The sequence below is a fragment of the Bison bison genome, unplaced genomic scaffold (assembly GCF_000754665.1).
Source record: "Bison bison bison isolate TAMUID 2011002044 unplaced genomic scaffold, Bison_UMD1.0 scf7180017864078, whole genome shotgun sequence".
Classification (NCBI taxonomy): Eukaryota; Metazoa; Chordata; class Mammalia; order Artiodactyla; family Bovidae; genus Bison; species Bison bison.
This window is the reverse complement of record NW_011494650.1, coordinates 128,208-150,503: the sequence shown is the minus strand read 5'-3', so window position 1 is coordinate 150,503 and position 22,296 is coordinate 128,208. Positions and strand designations below refer to the sequence as shown.

Below are 22,296 nucleotides of genomic sequence, written 5' to 3'. Positions count from 1 at the left end.
GGTGGAGCCTCCGTCACCCGCCCCAAGCCCGTCCTGGTCTCTCCACCGGACTTCCCTTCTGGGCCTTCCCAAGGGGCTGCTTCCGCGGAGTGAGATGCTGCCGGTAACCAAGCGCTGCGCGCGCCGGCCTCGCCCTACCGTGGCTCTTCTCCACCTCCGCCTCCTGACTCCGGGGCCTCCAGCTGGCCCGCGCGCAAGCTCCTGTCACCTCCCGCAGCAGCCCCCTCCCCATTCCCCCTGCGGGCCCCGCCCCCCGCACGATTCTCCCTCACCCGTTTCTGCTTCTGACGCTCTGAGACCTTGCTGCCCGCAGCAGATTTCTGTTTCTTTCTCAGAGGCTTTTATTCAAGGTTTGAAACCTTTTTATTTGCCCCACAGGTTTCTGTTTTTAATATGTCTCTTTAAAAAATACTTTTTGCTTGTACACAGATATGCAGGAACATCCTTGTGCGTCTTTTGTGCATTAGCAAGAATTTCTAAAGGGCACGTACCTTCAATTTGGTTTCCTGTCCCAGGGCTTCGAAGAGTTTCAGCTCTGCCAGGTAGGGCCAGGTGGGTTTGCAGAGTGACTAGCAGACTGTCTGCGGGACTCTGTGAGTCCCTGTTTCTCAGGCCTTCGTGTGTTCAGTCTCGCAGTCGTCTCCCGACTCTTTGTGACCCTATGGACTGTAGCCCACCAGACTCTTCTGTCCATGGGATTTTCCAGGCAAGAATACTAAAGTGGGTTGCCATTTCCTTCTCCAGGGGATCTTCCCCACCCAGGGGTCAAACCCGCGTCTCCTGAGTCTCCTGCATCGCAGGCAGATTCTTTACCACTGAGCCATGGGGGGAAGCGCAGCGGTAGATACTGTGAAGCATTTTATATATTTTCCCTTATCTGTGGTGATGAGAAGTCTTGTTCTAATTTGCGTTTTCCTAATTCTTAATTGCGCTGAAAATCTTCAGGTGTTTATTGGACAGTTTGATTTCTTTATATGATTTATTAGGTTTCATCCTGTGCTTACTTTGTGTGTGTTGAATGGCCTTATTTTTTATTTTTAAAGAATTATTATTTTGGCAGCATTGAGTCTTCGTTGTGGCATGCATGGTCTCCCTTGAGACCAGCTGGCTTCTTTTTAGTTGAAGCGAGTGCTCGGTAGTTGCGGTGCTTGGCCTCAGTTGGGCAGCGAACCTGGGCTCTTAGTTCCTTGACCAGGGCCCAGGATTGAACCCAGGCCTTCGCAGTGAAAGCACAGAGTCCTAACCACTGGACCACCAGGGAATACTGGTTTAAATATTGATTTTTGTTTGTTTCTTCTTGTATTTTTAAATATATCCTATGTATATCTTTTATTGTTGCTGCTGTTTAGTTGCTTAGTCGTTTCTGACTCTTTGCGACCTGGTAGACTGTAGCCCCACTCCAGTACTCTTGCCTGGAAAATCCCATGGATGGAGGAGCCTGGTGGGCTGCAGTCCATGCGGTTGCTGAGGGTCGGACACGACTGAGCGACTTCACTTTCACTTTTCACTTTCATGCACTGGAGAAGGACATGGCAACCCACTCCAGTGTTCTTGCCTGGAGAATCCCAGGGACGGGGGAGCCTGGTGGGCTGTCGTCTATGGGGTCGCACAGAGTCGGATACGACTGAAGCGACTTAGCAGCAGCAGCAGCAGACTGTAGCCCATGAGGCTTCTCAGTCCATGGGATTTCCCAGGCAAGAATACTGAAGTGGGTAGCCATGTCCTTCTCCAGGGGATATTCCTGACCTGGATCAAACCGGCTATATCCTGCACTGACAGGCAGGTTCTTTACTGCAGAGCCACCTGGGAAGCCCATAACTTTTATTAAGTATGTTTGAAAATATCTTCTCTCATCATGCCATTTGCTTTTAATTTTGTTGTGTCTCATACGGAAGTTTTTTTTGATAAAGTAAAATTAAGCAATTTTTTCTGTTTGGATAGTGTGTTTTCCGTATTATTTTCCTATAATAGCCATAAACATTTTTAAGAAACAGGCCTTCAACCTGTCTGAGATACCTTTTTGTGTGCCGTGGAAGGCAGGATCTAATTTTACTTGCCTGTGGAAAATCAGTTGTGCCAGTCCCATTTATTGAATGGTTCATTGCTGTTAACATTGCAAGTGTGTCATAGTGTATGCATGGAGCTTATATAGGAGAGTTGAGCATTTTTGGATTTTGGTACCCAGTTGAGCATGATCCTGGAATCAGTTCCCTATGGACAGTTAGGGACAACTGTATTTCACTTTTATAACCACAGCCCCATGATAAGACTTGCTATTTGGTAGGGCATGGCTCTGCCTGAGTTCTTCGGCATTTCCTTGGTTAATCTTCGGTCATGACTCATGATAGTCAGTCATTGTGCTCAGATGTCATGATATGTTCTGTTTTGTCTTTGGCTGCACTGGGTCTTCCTGGCTGCTTGGACTTTCTCTAGTGCGGTGTACAGTCTTCTCCTTGCAGTGGCTTCTCTTGTTGTGGAGCCTGGGCTCTAGGGCTTGTGGGCTCAGTAATTGCAGCTCTTGGGGTCTAGACTAAGCAGGCTCAGTAGTTGTGACACATGGCCTCAGTTGCCCCTTGGCCCGTGGGATCTTCCCAGGCTAGGGATTGAACCCCTGTCTCCTGCAGGTGGATTCCTAATGACTGGATCACCAGGAAAATCCTATTGCAATTTTGATTGTATAGAATTAATAGGTTCATTTGGGGAAAATTGACATTTTTATATTGAGTCCTCCTGTTTATGAACACTGTCTACTTCTCCATAGGTGTTTTTTGTTTTTTTTTAGTGTCCTTCAGTAAAGTTTTGTTCATAAGCATGTAGTTTTCGTAGGTGTTGTGAAAGCTGTTTTTTGGTTGCTGATTACTAGTACACAGGAGTGATATTAACTAGCCTGTTGACCTTCTATATGGCAGTCCTGTTGAACTTTATCATCCCAACACTTGGCTAATACTTTTGTATTTTTTATGTAGATGGTCTTATCATTCTCAAATAATGATGATTTTGTGTGTTCTCTTGCAATCTTTATGGCTTGTGTTCCTTTTCTTTTCTGGTCAAGCGATAGCATTCAGGATCTCAGTTCCCCGACCCAAGATCGGACCTGTGCTCCCTAACCACTGAACTATGACATCTGCTTCTTTTTCTGTGACTTAATGCACTGACTGGGGTCTTTGGTGCATTGTTACAGCAGCGGAGTGAGGAAGCAAGCATCCCCATCTTGTCATTGACCAATGCAGACACTTCTGTTGTGTTACTTTAGGGTTGCTACCAACCAGACTTGAGTGCTGGGACTGCCAGGGGCTAGGCTTGCACTCTGAAAACCACTGCTGTATGTGTGATATGTAGAGTTGTGTTCCCTTTTTTGTTCTTTAAAATATTGTGTCCTTTTCCATCTCTTCCCCTTCCCCACATTGGACCTGCCAGATGTTATTAGCATTTTCAAAGAACCAAGGTTGAGATTATTTTCTGTTTCTTTAAATCATGTTTATTTTCTTCATCTTCTTTCCTTGAGTTGCTTTCTTATTCTGTGTCTGGTTTCTTGTTTAATGCTTAGATTATTCTTTCAATCCCCTTGTTAAAATAAATGTGTTAAGGATGCCCATTTTTCCTCAGGTAAGCTTTATTTCCATTTTCCCTTCAGTCTCTGTTCTTATGTTTTTCTTGAAGGGGTACTTTTAAAAAATTAATCAGATAGTAGGACCACAATATGAATGTTTGCCAAAAGATACCAGTCTTTGGAATTTTTTGAAACTTTCTTTTTTTGCTTGGTATGTGGTATTTCTTATAATATTCAATGTACATTTTGAAAAAAAATGTGTATGTATTCTCTATGCTTTAAGTAGGTATTCTCTACTTGATCCACTCACTTCTGAGGAAAGTGTGTTAAACTCTCTCATTGCAGGGGAGGGTTTGTATGTTTCTTATCGGCACTGCACTTAGCTCTGATTTTCTATACTTTGAGGATTTGTTGGTAGACACGTGTGGTTATAATTACAGCTTTTTGGTGGATTTTTCTTCTATTAACATGCAGTGTCTGCTTTTGTTCCTAATAATGATTATTGGTTTGAGTTTTTATTTTTATTTTTATTTTTTTTTTGAGTTTTGTTTTGATTGGTATAAATATTGCTAAACCACATGCAGCAATGCATATTGAGTTTGCAAATAGTGTGCCAAAGGGAGGAAGCCAGCGCAGAATGTAGAAGGCATAGCTAGTCTAATGGAGTCCCCAGGGCCCTGGTCTGTGCTGGTGAGAGGAGGGTAGCGGCTCTCCCTTGGGAGGTGGGGAAGCAGGCAGAGCCCGCAGCTGCCGGAGGGCTGACGGCTGGGTCTGTCTGCTGAGCCCCTTGACCAGTGTGGTCAGGATTTGTTGACTTTCCTGTATAAATGTTTTACTCCAATAAAGAGCTTTAAAAATACAGAGAAGGTAAATATAGCTGTTGTAGCTTTATTTTAATTACTGTTTCTTTGGTCTGCCTTATGTTTAGCCTTTCTGTGTATTTTATTTTAGGTTATATAGGTGCACTTTGTGTATCTACTTGGGGAGTTTTTTGCATCCAGTAGGTGAGTTTAATCCTTTTGCTTCAGTTACCCATCCATTGGACTTACCTCTGCTCATTTTGTATCTTTTGACTCCTAATCTTTGTCTTTGCTTTTCGCCTTCTGTTCAATTTTTTTAACTTCCCTTTCTTTCTCAGCCCTTAATGTGTTATCTTTATTCTTTCATATAAAGTGAATAACTCTCCATTTTCCACCTGAATGAGATAACTTTGTGCCTGGGAGGAGGTAGGGGCAGATGATCTGAAATGTTGCATGTGTCTGCAGGGAGCAGAGTCTGCTTGGGAGGCCGAGTGCTGAGGCCAGCTGCGGGAGGGGCCAGGCAGTGACTGGCTCCTGCATCCATCCATCCCAGGAAGCCCAGGGTACCAGGGGATGGCAGCTTTGGATCTGTGTGCCCTGCCTCAGGTGAGCGTCTGTCCTCCCTGGGAGGCGGGAGGTCTTCTCCCAGGGCTTCCCTGTCTGCTCAGCCTTAGCAAACTGTCAGGCTTCTCTGGTGTGGGATGCTGAGGGGTGTTGAGCAGAGGAAGGGTGACCTTGGATTTGCCTAGCCTCCCTGAATGGGCTGGCTCAGCAGCCAAAGGGTCAGGGCCCACGCCTCCCCCAACTACTCCAGGCCACACACTGGGGGTCAGGCCTGTAGTTACCTCTGTGCTACTTCTCTAGCCCAGGGCCCAGCCTGAGGCACGCCTGGGCCTCAGCAGCTCCTGTTGTTACAGGCTGAAGTGACCTTCGAGGACGTGGCTGTGTTCCTTTCGCAGGAGGAGTGGGGCCTTCTGGGCCCTGCTCAGAAGGGCCTCTACAGGGAAGTGATGCTGGAGACTTACAGGAACCTGGTATCGCTGGGTGAGCCCCCTCACTGGGATGCAACTCAAGGAACAGTCCTGGGGGCTGAGGGCTGAGCAGGGGCTGGGCCGGGGGCCTCATTCTCTGAGTTCAGAGATGTATTACTGATTCTGGTCCCAGGCAGGCCTGTCTGCACAGCAGAGGGCCCCCGGTGGGGCTTGGTTAGGCAGCCCCAGATGAGACTGCCTCCCTTCCCCAGGCCCAAGGCAGATGCGCCTCCTGATGGAGAGAGCCCTTGTGCTCAGATCTTCAACTGCATGCCCACGCCCACCCCTCCAGGGAGTATCCAGACTTCCTGTCACCCCCGCACGTGTATGTCCTCTCCCTTGGCAGTCCTGGGTGAGCCCGCACTGTGTCCGTGGCACCCACCCCAGGCCCCGTCTCCTTCCCAGGAGCTGGACTTGCAGGTCCCAAGCCGGAGGTGATTGCACAGTTGGAGCAAGGGGATGAGCTGTGGGTCCTGGACATGCATGGGGCAGAGCAACCAAGCGTTGATGGCTCAGGTGCGTGGGGGGCTGCCTCCCCAACCCGCCTGCTGAACAGCATGTGTGGAGGCCCACAGAATGTGGTACCAAACTGACTCATGGGTTTGGAGGAAGATGGGCAGTACAGAGGCCCTGGGAGCGGCCTCTGCCAAAACCTGGGTGCTCTTTCTTTTAATTGAAATATAGTTGATTTACAGCATTCTGTTAGTTTCAGGTGTACAATTTAGTGATTCAGTATTTTTACAGATTATATTCCTTTTTTTTTTTTTAGATTATATGCCTTTTAAAATTATTACAAAATAATGGCTGTTTCCCCCATGTGGTACAGTATCTTTGTTGTTTATTTATGGGGTAATTCTTGAGCTGAATCTTGTAGAAGGGTGAGAGGGGGCTGTGTTGATGGAGGAGAAGAGGGGAGGACACCTGGGCATGCCCTGAGGGACCCCGTGGAGCCCTGCCCTCCAGAGTCCTGCCTCCCAAGGATTATCAGGTGGTCACACGGGGCCACAGGGAAGAGCATCACTTCATCACCCTCCTCTAAGTTAACCTACTGGATGGTTATAGACTTATACAGGAAAGGGAGGGGGTACACATCACCCTGGATTTCAGCACCCAGATGCAGATGTGTGACGGTGTGTGCCTGCTGTCCCTTTTCCAGTGGAGTCTAGGCCACGCCCGCACACAGACGTCACTTCCTAGCAGGAATGCAGTGACCTGTGCACATTGCTGGGTTGCTGATTTTTCACTGAACGCACTTCTGTTTCTGTGTCCCTGTGCTCACTGGAGGTACTTGGGAAGGCTCTTCTCTAGACTCACTGCGGCGGATGACCTGAGAGTGTTGTCCTGCAGTGTCTTCCTAGTGTCCCTGGAAGGAACTGTTGGCTCAAAGGACTTGAATTTCTCTTCTGTAAATTTGTTTCTTCAGATATAAATACTTACAGAAATGAGACAAATCCTATTTACAGCTCAGTGAGTTTATACAAACAGTCCACCCACCAGATCAAAATAGGGAACATTTCTAGTTCCCTGGGAGACCACAGGGCCACCTCTGTCATCTCCCATAGCTCCCCTGGGCCTCCTCTCTGACTCCTGCAGGGCAGGGCTGCCGTGTTGTATGGAGTTTGGTCTCATCACCATTTGCTGTTCTGTCATGAACATACCGCAGAGTATTTTCCACTATACTTCTGCAGGGCATTTGGTTGTCCCCACCTTGGGCCTGTTGTGTGTGTGTGTGTGTGTCTTGGCTCACAGAGAACAAGTTTCTGATGAGCATGTTCCTGCACGTGGAGTCACTGTGTGTCTTGTCAGGGAAGGAAGGGTGGAGACAAGGCCTCAGATGAGGGCATCCTCTGTGGCGTCTGGAGTGTAAGTGCTGGTGGCTCACGGGTGGTCTCTCAGGACCCTGGGGAGACCCTTGAGAATGGACGTGGCCTGTGTGCTTGTCACCCTAATCTTCAGTTAGCACAAGCTGTGCTCTCTGTGTTCCTGGGGAGGCAGCCGGTTTCCCACCATGGATGTTGGGGTGGATCAGCAGCTTCTTCATCAGATATCCTTAGTGTCCTCTGGGGCCCCTCCTTGCTCTGGTTTTGGTGATGCTGTGAAGCTTTCATCTTCCGTCCTTTTGGGACGAGGACAGGTATCCTGCAGCAGGCTCTGTGTGCAGGAAAGGTTGAGTATTAAGAGTTGGGTGGATGCTTGCACTGCCCTGTGATTGCAGCCCTGGGCAAGGCTTTTAGCCTCTGACTGCCAGGCTCTCGTGTCTGCATGACATTGGAGATGGTGGAGCTGGTAGTCCACAGGTGGTTGGCAGCAGCTTTTACCTTCCTTCCAGAGTCAGAACAGGTGACCTTGAGGTGTTCTGTTTGTTTTTTCAGCTCATGGGACCAGGACTGAGAACCAGGAGGTCACTTCAGGAGAAATGCTGTTTGGGAGAGAACTGGACCCACTCAGGGGGAGTGTTCTCCGGGGACCTGAGCCAGGAGAAGTCCATGAGCGTGTCAGGGAGCCAGAGGGGCGCCTGGACAGGCCTGGGGAGCAGAGAGGCCCCAGGCTGGTCCCACTGGCCAATGAGGAGTGTGGCCTGGAGTCTGGAGGAAACCTCAGGTCGCGGTCAAGGCCTGTCCCTGATCAAAGACCTCACAAATGTGATATATGTGAACAGAGTTTTGAACAGAGATCATACCTTAATAACCATAAACGTGTACACAGGTGCAAAAAAACAAATATAGTTCACGATTCAGGGGAAATTTTCGCTGCGAATTTAGTTAAAGAAGATCAGAAAATTCCTGTTGGGAAAAGATTGTATTATTGTGGTTGTTGTGGGAAGGCCTTCAGGTACAGTGCTAACCTTGTCAAGCACCAGCGACTGCACAGTGAAGAGAAGCCCTACAAGTGTGAAGAGTGCGGGAAGGCCTTCCACCAGAGCTGTGAGCTCATCAGTCACCGGAGGATGCACTCTGGAGAGATCCCCTACCGTTGCGATGAGTGCGGGAAGACATTCAACCAGAGGCCCAACCTCATGAAGCATCAGAGGATCCACACGGGGGAGAAGCCCTACAAGTGCAGCGAATGCGGGAAGCACTTCAGTGCCTACTCCTCCCTCATTTACCACCAGAGGATCCACACAGGGGAGAAGCCCTACAAGTGCAGTGACTGCGGGAAGGCCTTCAGTGACGGCTCAATCCTCATCCGGCACCGTCGGACCCATACCGGAGAGAAGCCGTACGAGTGCAAAGAGTGTGGCAAAGGCTTTACCCAGAGCTCCAATCTGATCCAGCATCAAAGAATTCACACTGGGGAAAAGCCCTATAAATGTAATGAATGTGAGAAAGCCTTCATCCAAAAAACCAAGCTTGTTGAACATCAAAGAAGCCACACCGGAGAGAAGCCCTATGAGTGTAATGACTGTGGCAAAGTCTTCAGCCAGAGCACCCACCTCATCCAGCACCAGAGGATCCACACGGGAGAGAAGCCCTACAAGTGCAGTGAGTGTGGGAAGGCTTTCCACAACAGTTCCAGACTCATCCACCATCAGAGGTCACACCACGGAGAGAAGCCATATAAGTGTGCTGATTGCAAGAAGGCCTTCAGCCAGGGCACGTACCTCCTGCAGCACCGGAGGATCCACACTGGGGAGAAGCCGTACACGTGTGGCGAGTGCGGCAAGGCCTTCCGGCACAGCTCCAACATGTCCCAGCACCAGAGGATTCACCTCCGGGAAGACTTCTCCCTGTGACGGTCGGGAGGCCCAAGGTCTGTGGTGCACTTCCCCCACGTGACCACCCTCTCTTTACTTACTGTCCACATGGTGTCACAGGTGAACAGGCACTTCTAATTTTTAAAAACCTCTTTCTTAAAAGCAGTGGATGTTCATTTTAGAGAAATTGAGTGGAAAAAGGTAAGCAAAAGGGAGAAGCCCTGTGGCCTACCCTTAGAAAGAGAACTCACTACTATTGCGATCAGCGTAGGTTGTGTCCAGACACTCAAATAGCATCCACAAGAGAAGTACTGTGGAACTTGTGAGAGCAGCTCCTGTTTCCTCAGTCCTGGAAAACTCCTGGAGAGTTCTACGTGTTTATGTGGTTTTACACCTTGTAAGTTTTAAAACAGCATGTTGTTCATACTTTTTCTATGTCACTTAATAGAGTTGATATTGCCTTTTTTATTGTGGTAATAACATTGTGTGTTAGTCACTCAGTCGTGTCTGACTCTTTGTGACCCCATGGGTTGTAGCCCGTCAGGCTCCTCTGTCTATAGGATTCTCCAGGCAAGAATACTGGAGTGGGTTGCCATTTCCTTCTCCAGTAAAAACATTATGTTTACCATTTTAACCACTTTTAAGTGTACAACTCAGTGGTATTGGATACATTCACAGTGTTGTATGACCATCAGCAAATCTGTTTCCAAAACTTTATTACAGACAGAAACTCTGCACTCCTCCGCTTTTCCTTATCCTCTCTCTTAAGAATTTGCTTACTCTGAAGTACCTCGTGTAAGTGAGGTCACACATTTGCCTTTGTGTCCTGGCTCATTTCACTTAACGTAAGGTCTCTTCATGGCTGAAGCGTACTCCATTGTTTGCAGACACCATGTTTTTTGTTCACCCATCATCTGTTGATGGGTTATGGGTGTTTCTGCTTGTTGACTTTGTGCATAATGCTGCTGTGAACATTGGTGTACAAATCTGTGCTTGTACTTTCCATCCTTCCAATACTTTGGGGATATAATCCCAGGAATAAAGTTGATGGATCATATGGATCTTCTAAGTTTTTGAAGAATGACCAAACTTTCCCACAATGGAAGTTTCATTGTACATCCCCACTGTCAGTTCATGAAGGTTCCAGTTTCTCCGTGTCTTCCTCAATACTTGTTGTTTTCCATTGTTTTGATAATTGTCACCCTGAGTGTGAAGTGGTATCTCATTTGCTTTTGGTTTGCGTTTCCCTGATGACTAATGATATTGAGCATCATGTGCTTATTGACCCTTTATTCCTATGTCTTCTTTGGAGAAGTGTCTATTTAGACCCTTTGCCCATTTTTGAATTGGGCTGTTTCTTTTTGTTGTTGAGGTGTAGTAGTTCTTAATGTATTTTGAAGGGTAGTCTTTAATTTTCCATTTTAAAAAAAATATATATACTTTACTGAAGTATAGTTGACTTAGTGTTTCAGGTGTACAGCAGGGTGATTCAGTTGTACAGATACACATTATTTTTGAAATTATTTTCCATCAGAGGTTATACAAGATGTTGACTATAGTTCCCTATGCTATACAGTAAACCTTTGTTGCATGTCTATTTTTTAATTAGAAATCTAGCTTTCCATTCATATTAAAGGGGTAATCTTTATCAGATTAATAATACTTGCAAATATTTTCTTATTCTATGAGTTTTCTGTCTACTCTGTTGATAGTGTCCTTTCATTCACAAAAGTTTTTAATGTTTATTAAGTTCAACTTATCTAGGGCATCTCTGGTGGCTCAGTAGTAAAGAATCTGCCTGTCAGTGGAGGGGACATGAGTTCGATCCCTCATCTGGGAAGATGCCCACATGCCCCGGAGCAACCAAGCCTGTGCACCAAACTCTGAGCTTGTGCTCTGGAGCTCACTTGCCCTAGAGCCCCTGCTCTTCGACAAGAGAAGCAATGAGAGACGCCTGCACACAGCAGCTCGCTGCAACTAGAGCAAAAGCCCGCACAGCAGTGAAGAGCCAGCACAGCCAAAACAAAAACAAAAACTTACCTGTCTTTTCTCTTGTTGCCTGTGCTTAGGGTGTCATATTCAGGAAATCATTATTAAATCCAATATTATCAAGATGTGCCCCTATCTTTTCTTCAAAGAGATTTATAGTTTTAGGTCTTATGGTTTGGTCTTTGATCTGTTTTGAACTAATTTTTTATATATCTTGACAGGTAAGGGTCCAACTTTAAAATCTTTGGTGTGTGGATATAGTTTTCCCTATAACATTTCTTGAAAAGCTTTTTTTTTCCCCACCCACAGAATGGTGTGTTAGCTCAGGCTGCCATAACAAAATATCACAGACCAGGTGGATTAAAATCCAGAAGTTTATTTCTCACATTTCTGGAGGCTGAGAAGTCCAAGACCAGTGTGCTGGCTGATCTAGCTCCTGGTCAGGGTTCTTTCCCAGGCTAAAGTACAGCCACCTCAGTGTGTCCTCACTTGGTGGAGAGAGATGTCAGGTGTCACTTTGCTGGCAGGAGAATGAAGCCTGTGATTAGAGGGTTAAAAACCTCCACCTTTAGGGAGCGGGGATGGGCTAGAGGTTGAACTGATGGTGTCTGTGAAGGAAGCCTCCATAGAAACCAACAGAGCTTCTGGGTGGTGAGCACGGAGTTCCATGCCTTCCCTCATGCCTGGCACTCTGTATCTCATCTGCCTGTTATTCACATCCTAGTGATAAACTGGTAATCTAGTGAGTAAACAAGTTTTCCTGAGTTCTGGGACCCACTGTAGCAAGTTAACTGAACCCAAGAAGTGGGTCATGGGAAGCTGATTTGTAGCCAGTTGGTCAGAAATACAGGTAACAACCTGGACTTGCAACTGGTGGATGAAGAACTGGGTCTTGTGAGGTTGAGCACTTTCCTGTGGAATCTGACTCTGGGTAGATAACGTCGTAACTGAGTTGAATTTTTGACATGCTGCTGACATCCAAGAATTGCTGTTGGTGTGAGGAAGCCAAGGTGCGCACACATACACAGACACACACTCACTCTTTGGAACTGGATCCAGGAACTCCTTTTGCAGAGATGACATAGATTTTGGGCCTAATCAACTGGGTGGGCAGTAGTGCCATTCACCGGAAAGCAGAAGACAGATTTAGGGACTAATCAGATGCTGTGGACATGTCAAGTGTGAAATATCTGTGAAACACCAAAGCAGAGATGCTGAGTAGGCAGGTGGGCTCTGGGTATCTGTCTAGTCTGCAAGTTTGGGAAACACTACCAAAGATGGCATCACAGTCACAACAGAATTAAGCCACCATGAAAACCCAACTTAATGCAGAAGTCCTGGGACTATCACCTGGAGCAGCTGACATCAGAGCTTGCCCAGAGAGTCAGTGCTGGTGTTTGGCTGGGATTCTTAGGGCAGGAAGCTACCTGCTCCTCAGAACAAAGCCTGGGCTGCTGGGGGATACACTGGCTCCTTGAGGATGACACCTGCTTAGGAATGAAGGCAGTATAAAGGACCAAGCCCTGGGGTGAGAGCCTGGACCCAGCAGTGCCTGACACCACCTCATCTACATTTCCTGTAACAGCACAGTTAGCACACGCTTTTGCTTATCCACATTTATAAGAAACAGTTTTATTACAGCAATGGGACTCAATGGTATGGAGCGCCATACCACTTGAGAGGACATCCTTCCATAAGTGAGCACCAGTGTACAACTATACAGCTTCCCCACTAACCCTTATTAACAATACCTACTTAGTCTGCTCCTGAGACTGTTGCGAGTCTTTTATAACAGGGTACCCAACCCCTGGGCCAGTACTGGTCTATGGCCTGTTAGGAACCAGGCCACACAGCAGGAGATGAAAAGACAGCAAACAAGGAAAGATTCATCTATGTTTATATCCACTCCCCATTGCTTGCATTACAACCTGAGTTTCACCTCCCGCCCTCTCTGTGGAAAAACTGTTTTCCATGAAATCTGTCCCTGGTGTCAAAAAGGTTGGGGACAGCTGTTTTACAACACAGTGTGAACACTCACTTCAGTCTACTGTAGAACCATCTAAAGGAACCCCCCTCTTCTGGCAGGAAGGACATCTCAGCTGAAAACCTACAAATGGGGTCCTGGGCTTGTCAGCACCCAACATGCAGGTCTCCCATCTGCCCCACAGCATTCCTGGAAAAGTGCTACATTCCACAGAAACCCCACATCACTGCAGAGGTGGCCACTCTAGGGAAGAGGCTAAAAGAAATTAAACCTAAACTCTTCATCACGAGTATCCGAGGTGCCCTTGGACCTTCCTTCTGGACGAGGTCTGCAGACCCTTCGGCTCTTCTTTCTGGCAGCCTCACCTACAGGCTGCACCTGGGCTGAGTGGGCAGCTGTAAGCGAAGAGAGGGACAGTATCAGAATAATAATAGCAAACATTAACTGCCCATACAACTCTAACCTCACTGTAAAAATTAACTTATTGGCTTCTCGTCCTATCATCACAGAGAGATTCACTAACTCTGCTCCCCTTGTCTCGCTAGTCCAAGCCGGAGTTCTGTGACCCGCGCCCCAGGCTTTCTCCCTGTGGCTTTCCTGAGCCCCCTCCTACTGTGGCAGCCCCGCTGCTCGAGGCTTCCCCCTTTCACTGCCCAGGCTTTTTCTTTTGCCCCCTTGAACTAGGCAGTTCTTCATCAACCAGTTCTCAGCTTCTCACCAGTCCTGAGAGCCTGCAGGGCCTCGCGCCACTCGGCTTCTATCTGAGCCCTGTAGTCCCCAAACAAAGAGCGCATCAACTGCCTCTTCCGGGGCAGAGGGGTTCTCTGGCTGCGCAAGGTTCGGATGGCTCCAAGAGCTTGTTCTTCTGCAGATGAAAACAAAGGACTAGTAACCTCTATCCTCACTTCCAACTGTCCTACCGCAAAGGCAACAATTCCATCCCTTGGCAGCACCTGAGGCCATAGGACTGTCACCGTTTCCCTCCCCCAACTCTACAGATGGGCCCTCACTCTGCTTAGGGGTGGGTCTCTGCATCTTCAGTCCCAGCTCCAGCTTTTCCACGCACCAGGCCAGTTCCCGAGCCAGCTGCTCAGCCTATGATGGATTGTGGGTAGTGACTGTGAGCGGGCATCTGGGTGCTGGGGCCTCCAGCCTCATCCCATAGGAACCCCAAACGCCGCATCTCATCCACTTCCCGCTGTAAATCCGGGACCACACCCACAAGCGGGCTCCCGCCCAGTACGCGCCCGGGACTTCACCCTTCCCGACTGAGGCCCGCCCTTGCCTGGGCCTCTGCGCTTAGGGGGGCTTCCTCGGGGTCCTGCTTTTCTGGGGTCTTCCCGCTTCCATTGGCAACAGACGCCCCATCCCGGGTTTTCTTCTTTTGCTTCTTGGTCCTCGAGGCAGCGTCACGGCACGTAGGGCGCCCTAAGCAGACGGACTGGCTGAGGCCTTACAGTGAAGGACTCGGGGCTTTAGGAAGCAGCCTGGGGAACCAGGGGCTGCAGGGTGCACGGGCAGTACCTGGGCCTGGGGCTGCCGCTGTCTCCCGAGCAGGATGTCCTGGAGCCTGGGGAAAGAACGAGGGTCATGAGGAGCCGCCGACCGCCCAAAGGCGTTCCCCACTTGCACACCGCTCACCGCCATGCGCTGCCGCCAGGACCGAGGAGGGCTGGGGTCCCACGCTGAATGCGCTCCCAGGGAAACAAGTCTGCGTCGCAGAGTTCCGCGGGGCGGGGGCTGTGCGCGCGGTGGGCGGGGCGCGGGCGCTCGGAGCACCGTCTGGACGAGAACCACTCAGGACCTACTAGGTTGCAGGTGGTGGTGGTGGTGGGTTAGTCGCTCAGTCGTGTCCGACTCTTGCGACCCCATGGACTGTAGCCCGCCAGCTCCTCTGTCCCTGGGATTCTCCAGGCAAGATACTGGAGAGGTTGCAGGTATTGCTCTGGATGAAGGGACGCTACTCAAGGGAACCACCTGCTAGTGGGGCGGGAACAGTGGGAAAACAGGGGGCTTCCCTGGACGCCCAGCGGTTAAGAACTTGCCTGCCAATACAGGGGACACGGGTTGGATCCCTGGTCTGGGAAGATGCCACGTGCTTGGGCAACAGAGCCCCCAGTCGGCAACTGCTGAAGGCGCGGAGCCTAGACCCTGAACCCTGCAACAGAAGAAGCCTCCGCAGCGAGAGGCCTGCGGCTGCATCTAGAGAGTAGCCCTTGCTGGCCACAAGTAGAGAAAGCCCGTGTGCAGCAACAAAGACCCTGCGCGCCCCAAAATACATAAATAAACAATAAAATAAAGAAGGCCGGTCAACAGACATGAATAGCTGTCATTGAGCGCGACGCTGTAACAGTGGCCCCAGCAGGGCGGGGAGTGGTCAGCAGTCCTCCGAGGACCTGCAGGCCTGGCGGGGCTGCTCTGGCAGCAGGAAGCAGGGCGGGGGCGAGCCACACGGCGAGGTGGGCGGGTCGTGGGGCCCTGGACCGCAACGCAGGCGGCTTCTGTTTCAAGAGAAGTGGAAGAGGGTGGGAGGGGGTTCGGGGGTTGCGGGAACCCCCTCATCCCTTGGAGGAGTGTCGCAGTGTCGCGGCCTTCCCCGGACGCTGCTGTGTGGTCGGCACCATGTCCTGCGCTTCCAGGCTCCCGGCCCAGGGCCACCCTACTGCACAACCGCTGTTGGCCCTGCACCACAGGCGTCAGGGAGTGGCTCAGGCAGTAAAAGCGTCTGCCTACAATGATGGAGACCCGGGTTCGATCCCTGGGTCAGGAAGGTCCCCTGGAGAAGGAAATGGCAACCCACTCCAGTATTCTTGCCTGGAAAATCCCATGGACAGAGGAGCCTGGTAGGCTACAGTCCATGGGGTCACAAGAGTCGGACACGACTGAGCGACTTCACTTTCACTTTCTTTCACAGGCATCGGGAGAACGGGAATGCGCGGTGCTGTTCATCATTCCTGTCAGTGAAATCTGGGTCGCTTCCTGAGGCAAGAGGATGGGCGGTATCAGAAAGTAGAGTTTGCTCATCCCGATAGTTCCTTCAGTTTTTTTTTTTTTTAATTTACCATTTATTTATTTATTTTTGGCTGTGCTGGGTCTTCATTGCTGCAGGGGCTTGTCTCCACTGGTGGTGAGTGGGGACTCCTCTCTAGCCGTGGTGCGTGGGCTTCTCGTTGTGCTGGCTCCTCTTGTGGTGGATCATGGGCTTTAATGGTTCCAGCTCCTGGGCTCTAGAGCCCAGGCTCAATAGCTGTGGTGCACAGGCGTGGTTGCCCCAGCGCAGGTGGGATCTTCCTGGATCAGGGATTGAAACCATGTCTCCTGTATTGGCAGGCAGATTCTTTACCACTGAGCCACCAGGGAAGCCCATTTCTTTAGTTTTTAAGTAAAAATAAAAGACACATTTAACTTTATTGAACAATTTATCCACCGTTTTGTTCCACTACCGTCTGCAATTTTTCAGGCAACTTCATAATTTCATCTTCCTAAACATTTTATGTTTTGGAGCAAAGAATTGTTCCAGGTGACTTTTACAGTCTTCCAAGGAATAGAAATTTTTTTCCATTAAGAGAATTTGTACATATGTATACCTATGACTGATTCATGTTGATGTGTGGCAGAAACCAACACAACATTGTAAAGCAATTATCCTCCAATTAAAAATAATAATAAAAAAAAGAATTTTGTAAAGACCAAAATAAATGGAAATCTGAAGGTGCAATGTCTGGTGAACACGGCAGATGAATCAGAATGTCCCAGCCAAGCTCAAACAGTTTTTTCCTGATCATCAAAGAAACATGCAATCTTGAATTATCCTGATGGAAGATTTTGCATTTTCTGTTGACTAATTCTGGACACTTTTTGTCAAGTGCTGCCTTCAGTTGATCTAACTGAGAGCAGTACTTGTTGGAATTAATTGTTTGGTTTTCTGAAAGAATCTCATAACAGACGACTCCCTTCCACTCCCATCACATACACAACGTTATCTTCTTTGGATGAAGACTGGCCTTTGGTGTGGTTGGTGTTGGTTCATTTTGCTTGCGCTAAGATCTCTTCCGTTTCACATTACTGTATAGTATCCACTTTTAATTGCCTGTCACAATTTGTTTTAAAAACAGAAAGTTTTCATTATGTTTAAGTAGGGAATCACATGTGGAAATATGGTCGAGGTTTTTTCACTTATGTGGAACCCAAACATCAAGGTGATGAACATAACCAAGCTGGTGTAACTGATTTTCAGTGCTTGATTTGGATATTTTGAATATGTTAGCTATCTCCCCCATGCTGTAATTTGCTTGTCCTCAATTAATGTTCTTAACTTGATTGCTGTCAATTTCAACTTGTCTACACCACTGTGGAGCATCATCCAGAGAGAAATCTCTAGCACGAAACTTCACAAACCACTTTTGACACATTCAATCAGTCCCAGCACCTTCTTCATATATTGCAAACAAATCTTCTTTTGCGTTTCAGTTGTGTTTTTACCTTTCTTGAAATAATAAAGCATAATAGGCCAAAAATGTTGCTTTTCCCCTAACATCTCTAATAGTAAAATGGTTACACATAAAAATCACTGACTTCCCTAGTTGTCCAGTGGTTAAGACACCGTGCTTCTACTGCAGGAAGCACAGGTTTGATCCCTGGTCGAGGAAGTAATATCCTAGATTCTGCTCACAGTGGTTGAATAGAAAAAAGAAAAATTCACCAATTTTGGTAAGTTGTTTTAAAAGCACACCCATACAACAGCTGTCACAATGCAATCTAAAAAAATTGCTTACAATGAAGTTAAAGACAACTAAGCATTACTAGAGCCATCTTATGGAAAAAACTGAATGAACTTTTTGGCCAACTCAAAAAGCTAACATTTTAGGTGTTTATTGAGGGGTAACGAATTATCAGGAAACTTAGCACATTGAAAATATCAAACATTCATTAACTCATAGTTTCTGAGGATCAGAAATCTAGCAAAGCATAGCTGGTTGGTTCTAGCTCAGGCTTTCTCTTCAGGGAGTAAAACCAAAGACATTTTAGATGTTTTTTATTTTAATTTATTTTTTGGTAGACATATTTTAAAATAACCACGGTTAGGATGTCTCTAAGTTCTGGGAAACGAGAGTTTTAGAGGTGAGTAAATTACAGATCCTAAGGGGGTTTTCCCTGCCTTCTTTGGCTGTGAAATCTCTCTATGACTTGGCCCAGAACTACTTCCTGCAGAAGCCTTCTTAGCCCAGACATGTGTGCCTGAACTTGCGCCTCACTCCAAATGCTTCTTCTTCCACAGCCCTTACTCCCAGTCAGTCACTGAGTCCTATGAGTTTGTTGTTGGTCTGTCACTAAGTCGTGTCTGACTCTTTGTGACCCATGGACTGCAGCACACCAGGCTTCCCTGTCCTTCACCATCTCCCAGGGCTTGCTCAAACTCATGTCCATTGAGTCAGTGATGCCATCCAACCATCTCACCCTCTGTCATCCCCTTCTCCTGCCTTCAATCTTTCTCAGCATCAGGGTCTTTTATAACAAGCTGGCACTTCACCTCAGGTGGCCAAAGTATTGGAGCTTCAGCTTCAGCATCAGTCCTTCCAATGAATATTCATGATTGATTTCCTTTAGGATGACAGATTTGATCTCTTTGCAGTCCAAGGGACTCTCAAGAGTCTTCTCCGACATGACAGTTCAAAAACATCAATTTTTCAGTGCTCAGCCTTCTTTATGGTCCAACTTTCACATCCATACACGACTATTGGAAAAACCAGAGTTTTGATGGTACGGACCTTTATTGGCCGTCTCTGCTTTTTAATACGCTATCTAGGTTGGTCATAGCTTTTCTTCCCAGGACCAAGCAGCTTTTAATTTCATGGCTGCAGTCACCATCTGCAGTGATTTTGGAGCCCAAGAAAACAGTCTGTCACTGTTCCCATTGCTTCCCCATCTATTTGCCATGAAGTGATGGGACCGGGTGTCATGACCTTAAATTTTTGAATGTTGAGTTTTAAGCCAACTTTTTCATTCTCCTCTTTCACCTTCATCAAGAGGCTCTTTAGTTCCTCTAAACTTTCTTGCATATTTCTCCCAGCAATTGCCGTATTTCTCCCAGCAATCTTGATTCCAGTTTGTGCTTCATCCAGCCCAGCATTTTGCATGATGTACTCTGCATGTAAGTTCAATAAGCAGGGTGACCTTGACATACTCCTTTCCCAATTTGGAACCAGTCCATTGTTCCATGTCTAGTTCTAACTGTTGCTTCTTGGCCTGCATGCAAGTTTCTCAGGAGACAGGTCACATGGTCTGGTATTCCCATCTCTTGAAGAATTTTTCACAGTTTGTTGTGATCTACACAGTCAAAGGCTTTGGTGTAGTCAATAAAGCAGAAGTATATGTTTTTCTGGAATTCTCTTGCTTTTTCTATGATCCAATGGATGTTGGCAATTTGATCTCTGGTTCCTCTGCCTTTTCCAAATCCAGCTTGAACATCTGGAAGTTCACGGTTCATGTACTGTTGAAGCCTAGCTTGGAGAATTTTGAGCATTTCTTTGTTGGCGTGTGGAAAGAGTGCAATTGTGTGGTAGTTTGATCATTCTTTAACATTGTCTTTCCTTAGGATTGGAATGAAAACTGATCTTTTCCAGTCCTGTGGCCACTGCTGAGTTTTCCAAATTTGCTGGCATATTGAGTGCAGCACTTTCACAGCATTATCTTTTAAGATTTGAAATAGCTCAACTGGAATTGCATCACCTCCACTAGCTTTGTTCGTAGTGAAGCTTCCTAAGGCCCACTTGACTTCACATTCCAGGATGTCTGGCTCTAGGTGAGTGATCACACCATCATGGTTATCTGGATCATGAAGATCCTTTTTGTATAGTTCTTCTGTGTATTCTTGCCACCTCTTCTTAACATCTTCTGCTCTGTTAGGTCCATACTCTTTCTGTCCTTTATTGTGTTCATCTTTGCATGAAATGTTCCCTTGGTATCTCTAATTTTCTTGAAGAGATCTCTAGTCTTTCCCATTCTATTGTTTCCTCTATTTTTTGCATTGATCACTGAGGAAGGCTTTCTTATCTCTTCTTGCTATTCTTTGGAACTCTGAATTCAGATGGGGATATCTTTCCTTTTCTCCTTTGCCTTTTGATTCTCTTCTTTACTCAGCTATTTGTAAGCTCTCCTAAGACAACCGTTTTTCCTTTTTGCATTTCTTTTTCTTGTGGATGGTTTTGATAACATCCTCCTATACAATGTTGTGAACCTCTGTCCATAGTTCTTCAGGTGCTCTATCTGATCTAATCCCTTGAATCTATTTGTCACTTCCATTGTTTAATAGTAAAGGATTTGATTTAGGTCATACCTGAATGGCCTAGTGGTTTTCCCTACTTTCTTCAATTTAAGTCTGAATTTGGCAATAAGGAATTCATGATGTGAGCCATAGTCAGCTTCTGGTCTTGTTTTTGCTGACTGTATAGAGCTTCTCCATCTTTGGCTGCAAAGAATCAATCTGATTTCGGTATTGACCATTTGGTCATGTCCATGTGTAGAGTCGTCTCTTGTGTTGCTGGAAGAGGGTGATTGCTATAACCAATGTGTTCTCTTGGCAAAACTCTATTAGCCTTTGCCCTGCTTAATTTTGTACTCCAAGGCCAAATTTGCCTACTATTCCAGGTATTTCTTGACTTCCTATTTTTGCATTCCAGTCCCCTATGATGAAAAGGACATCTTTTTTTGGTATTAGTTGTAGAAGGTCATGTAGGTCTTCGTAGAATGGTTGAACTTCAGCTTCTTTGGCATTAGTGGTTAAGGCACAGACTTGGATTACTCTGATATTGAATGGTTTGCCTTGGAAACAAACAGAGATCATTCTGTCATTTTTGAGATTTGACCCAGGTACTGCATTTTGGACTCTTTTGTTGACTATGAGGGTTACTCCCTTTCTTTTAAGAGATTCTTGCCCACAGTAGTAGATATAATGGTCATCTGAATTAAATTCGCCCATTCTGGTCCATATTAGTTCACTGATTCCTTAAATGTCGATGTTCACTCTTGCCATCTCATTTGACCACTTCTAATTTACCTTGATTCGTGGACCTAACATTCCAGGTTCCTATGCAATATTGTTCTTTACAGCATCAGACTTTATTTTACAGGAAGAGAAGGGGATAACAGAGGATGAGACGGTTGGATGGCATCACTAACTTGATGGGTATGAGTTTGAACAAGCCTCAGGAGTTGGTGATGGACAGGGAAGCCTGGTGTGCTGCAGTCCACGGTGTCACAAAGATTCGGACATGACTGAGCAACTGAACTGAACTGAACTTTACTTTCACCACCTATCAGTTTATCTGCCAACTAATCTCCACCCCTCTCCACCATGCAACACATACTGTCTCTGGCCTGAACTGCATTCGAGTTCTCATTCATCTCTCTGGCTGCACTTGCCTCCCTCCTGTCTTTTCTGAACCACCATGTTGTGGAAATGGTCTTTAGAAAACAAAACTGTATTGCTCTCCTGCCTAGAAATCTTCTATTTCTTCCAGCATAAAGTCCAAGCTCCTGACTTCCAGCCAGCACATGCCCCATAAATCATACGGAGGCAACTATTTCCAGACCTGACTCTACTCTGGCCCTGCTGATCTGCCAGCTTTCTGAGCCTCACCCCCCACCTCTCCTTACAGGCCCTCGCAACCCCTACTGCCCTCTGCTTGACCAGCAACCTCATTTTTCTTCCCTGGCAATATGAGCACCTGTTCAAACCCCCAGAATCAGGCAGTAGGTGTTTGCAGAACTTTAGTGAGGAAGAAGTAGAAAGTCAAGTCTTTCATGTCATCAAATCTCCTCTCCACTGCCTCCCACCCTGGTATATAATAAAGGCTCAGAAAATGGATGGCGAGCCTTCATCTAGCTGTGCCTGGCTGTCTGCACCCCCACAGCCACTCCAGAAACCACTCCTAACGTTTCACTCTCAACCATCATGGCTGCTTCCTATCTCCTGAGACACACTAGTCTCCACTAACACAATCTTTCCATGGCACATTCCCCTAGCCTGTTTAAGATATAAATATTTATGTACAGTCAATTTTCATCATTCCTGGTAGTCCCATAAAGTAGCTGAGAACAGTGAATTAGGGAATAACAAACCACTGCTCCTGGGAGAAATGCAGTTAGGATTCTAGGAGTCTCTGGTCACAATATCTTCATCAACCAATCAATACATGATGTTCTTTTATGCGTGTTTCTCTCTAAAGACACCTTATTTGCTATATACT

General features: G+C 47.0%; 2 protein-coding genes across 2 annotated transcripts; one reads left to right on the top strand and one right to left on the bottom strand.

Annotated features, from left to right (window-relative positions):
• Positions 1–6: 6 nt before the first annotated feature.
• Positions 7–10,524, top strand: ZNF34 (zinc finger protein 34). Its single transcript, XM_010837554.1, has 7 exons — positions 7–103; positions 430–542; positions 4,502–4,554; positions 4,816–4,956; positions 5,268–5,394; positions 5,787–5,897; positions 7,754–10,524. The coding sequence occupies exons 4-7, from the start codon at positions 4,924–4,926 to the stop codon at positions 9,112–9,114; spliced, it is 1,632 nt and encodes a 543-aa protein (XP_010835856.1). The 5' UTR covers positions 7–103; positions 430–542; positions 4,502–4,554; positions 4,816–4,923; the 3' UTR covers positions 9,115–10,524.
• Positions 10,525–11,427: 903 nt separating this feature from the next.
• LOC104986866 (chromosome unknown open reading frame, human C8orf33) lies at positions 11,428–14,742 on the bottom strand. The gene is made up of 6 exons (XM_010837555.1): positions 14,690–14,742; positions 14,573–14,618; positions 14,334–14,476; positions 14,059–14,143; positions 13,767–13,913; positions 11,428–13,443 (listed from the first exon to the last, which is right to left on the bottom strand). The coding sequence occupies exons 1-6, from the start codon at positions 14,693–14,695 to the stop codon at positions 13,304–13,306; spliced, it is 567 nt and encodes a 188-aa protein (XP_010835857.1). The 5' UTR covers positions 14,696–14,742; the 3' UTR covers positions 11,428–13,303.
• Between the last annotated feature and the right edge of the window lie 7,554 nt (positions 14,743–22,296).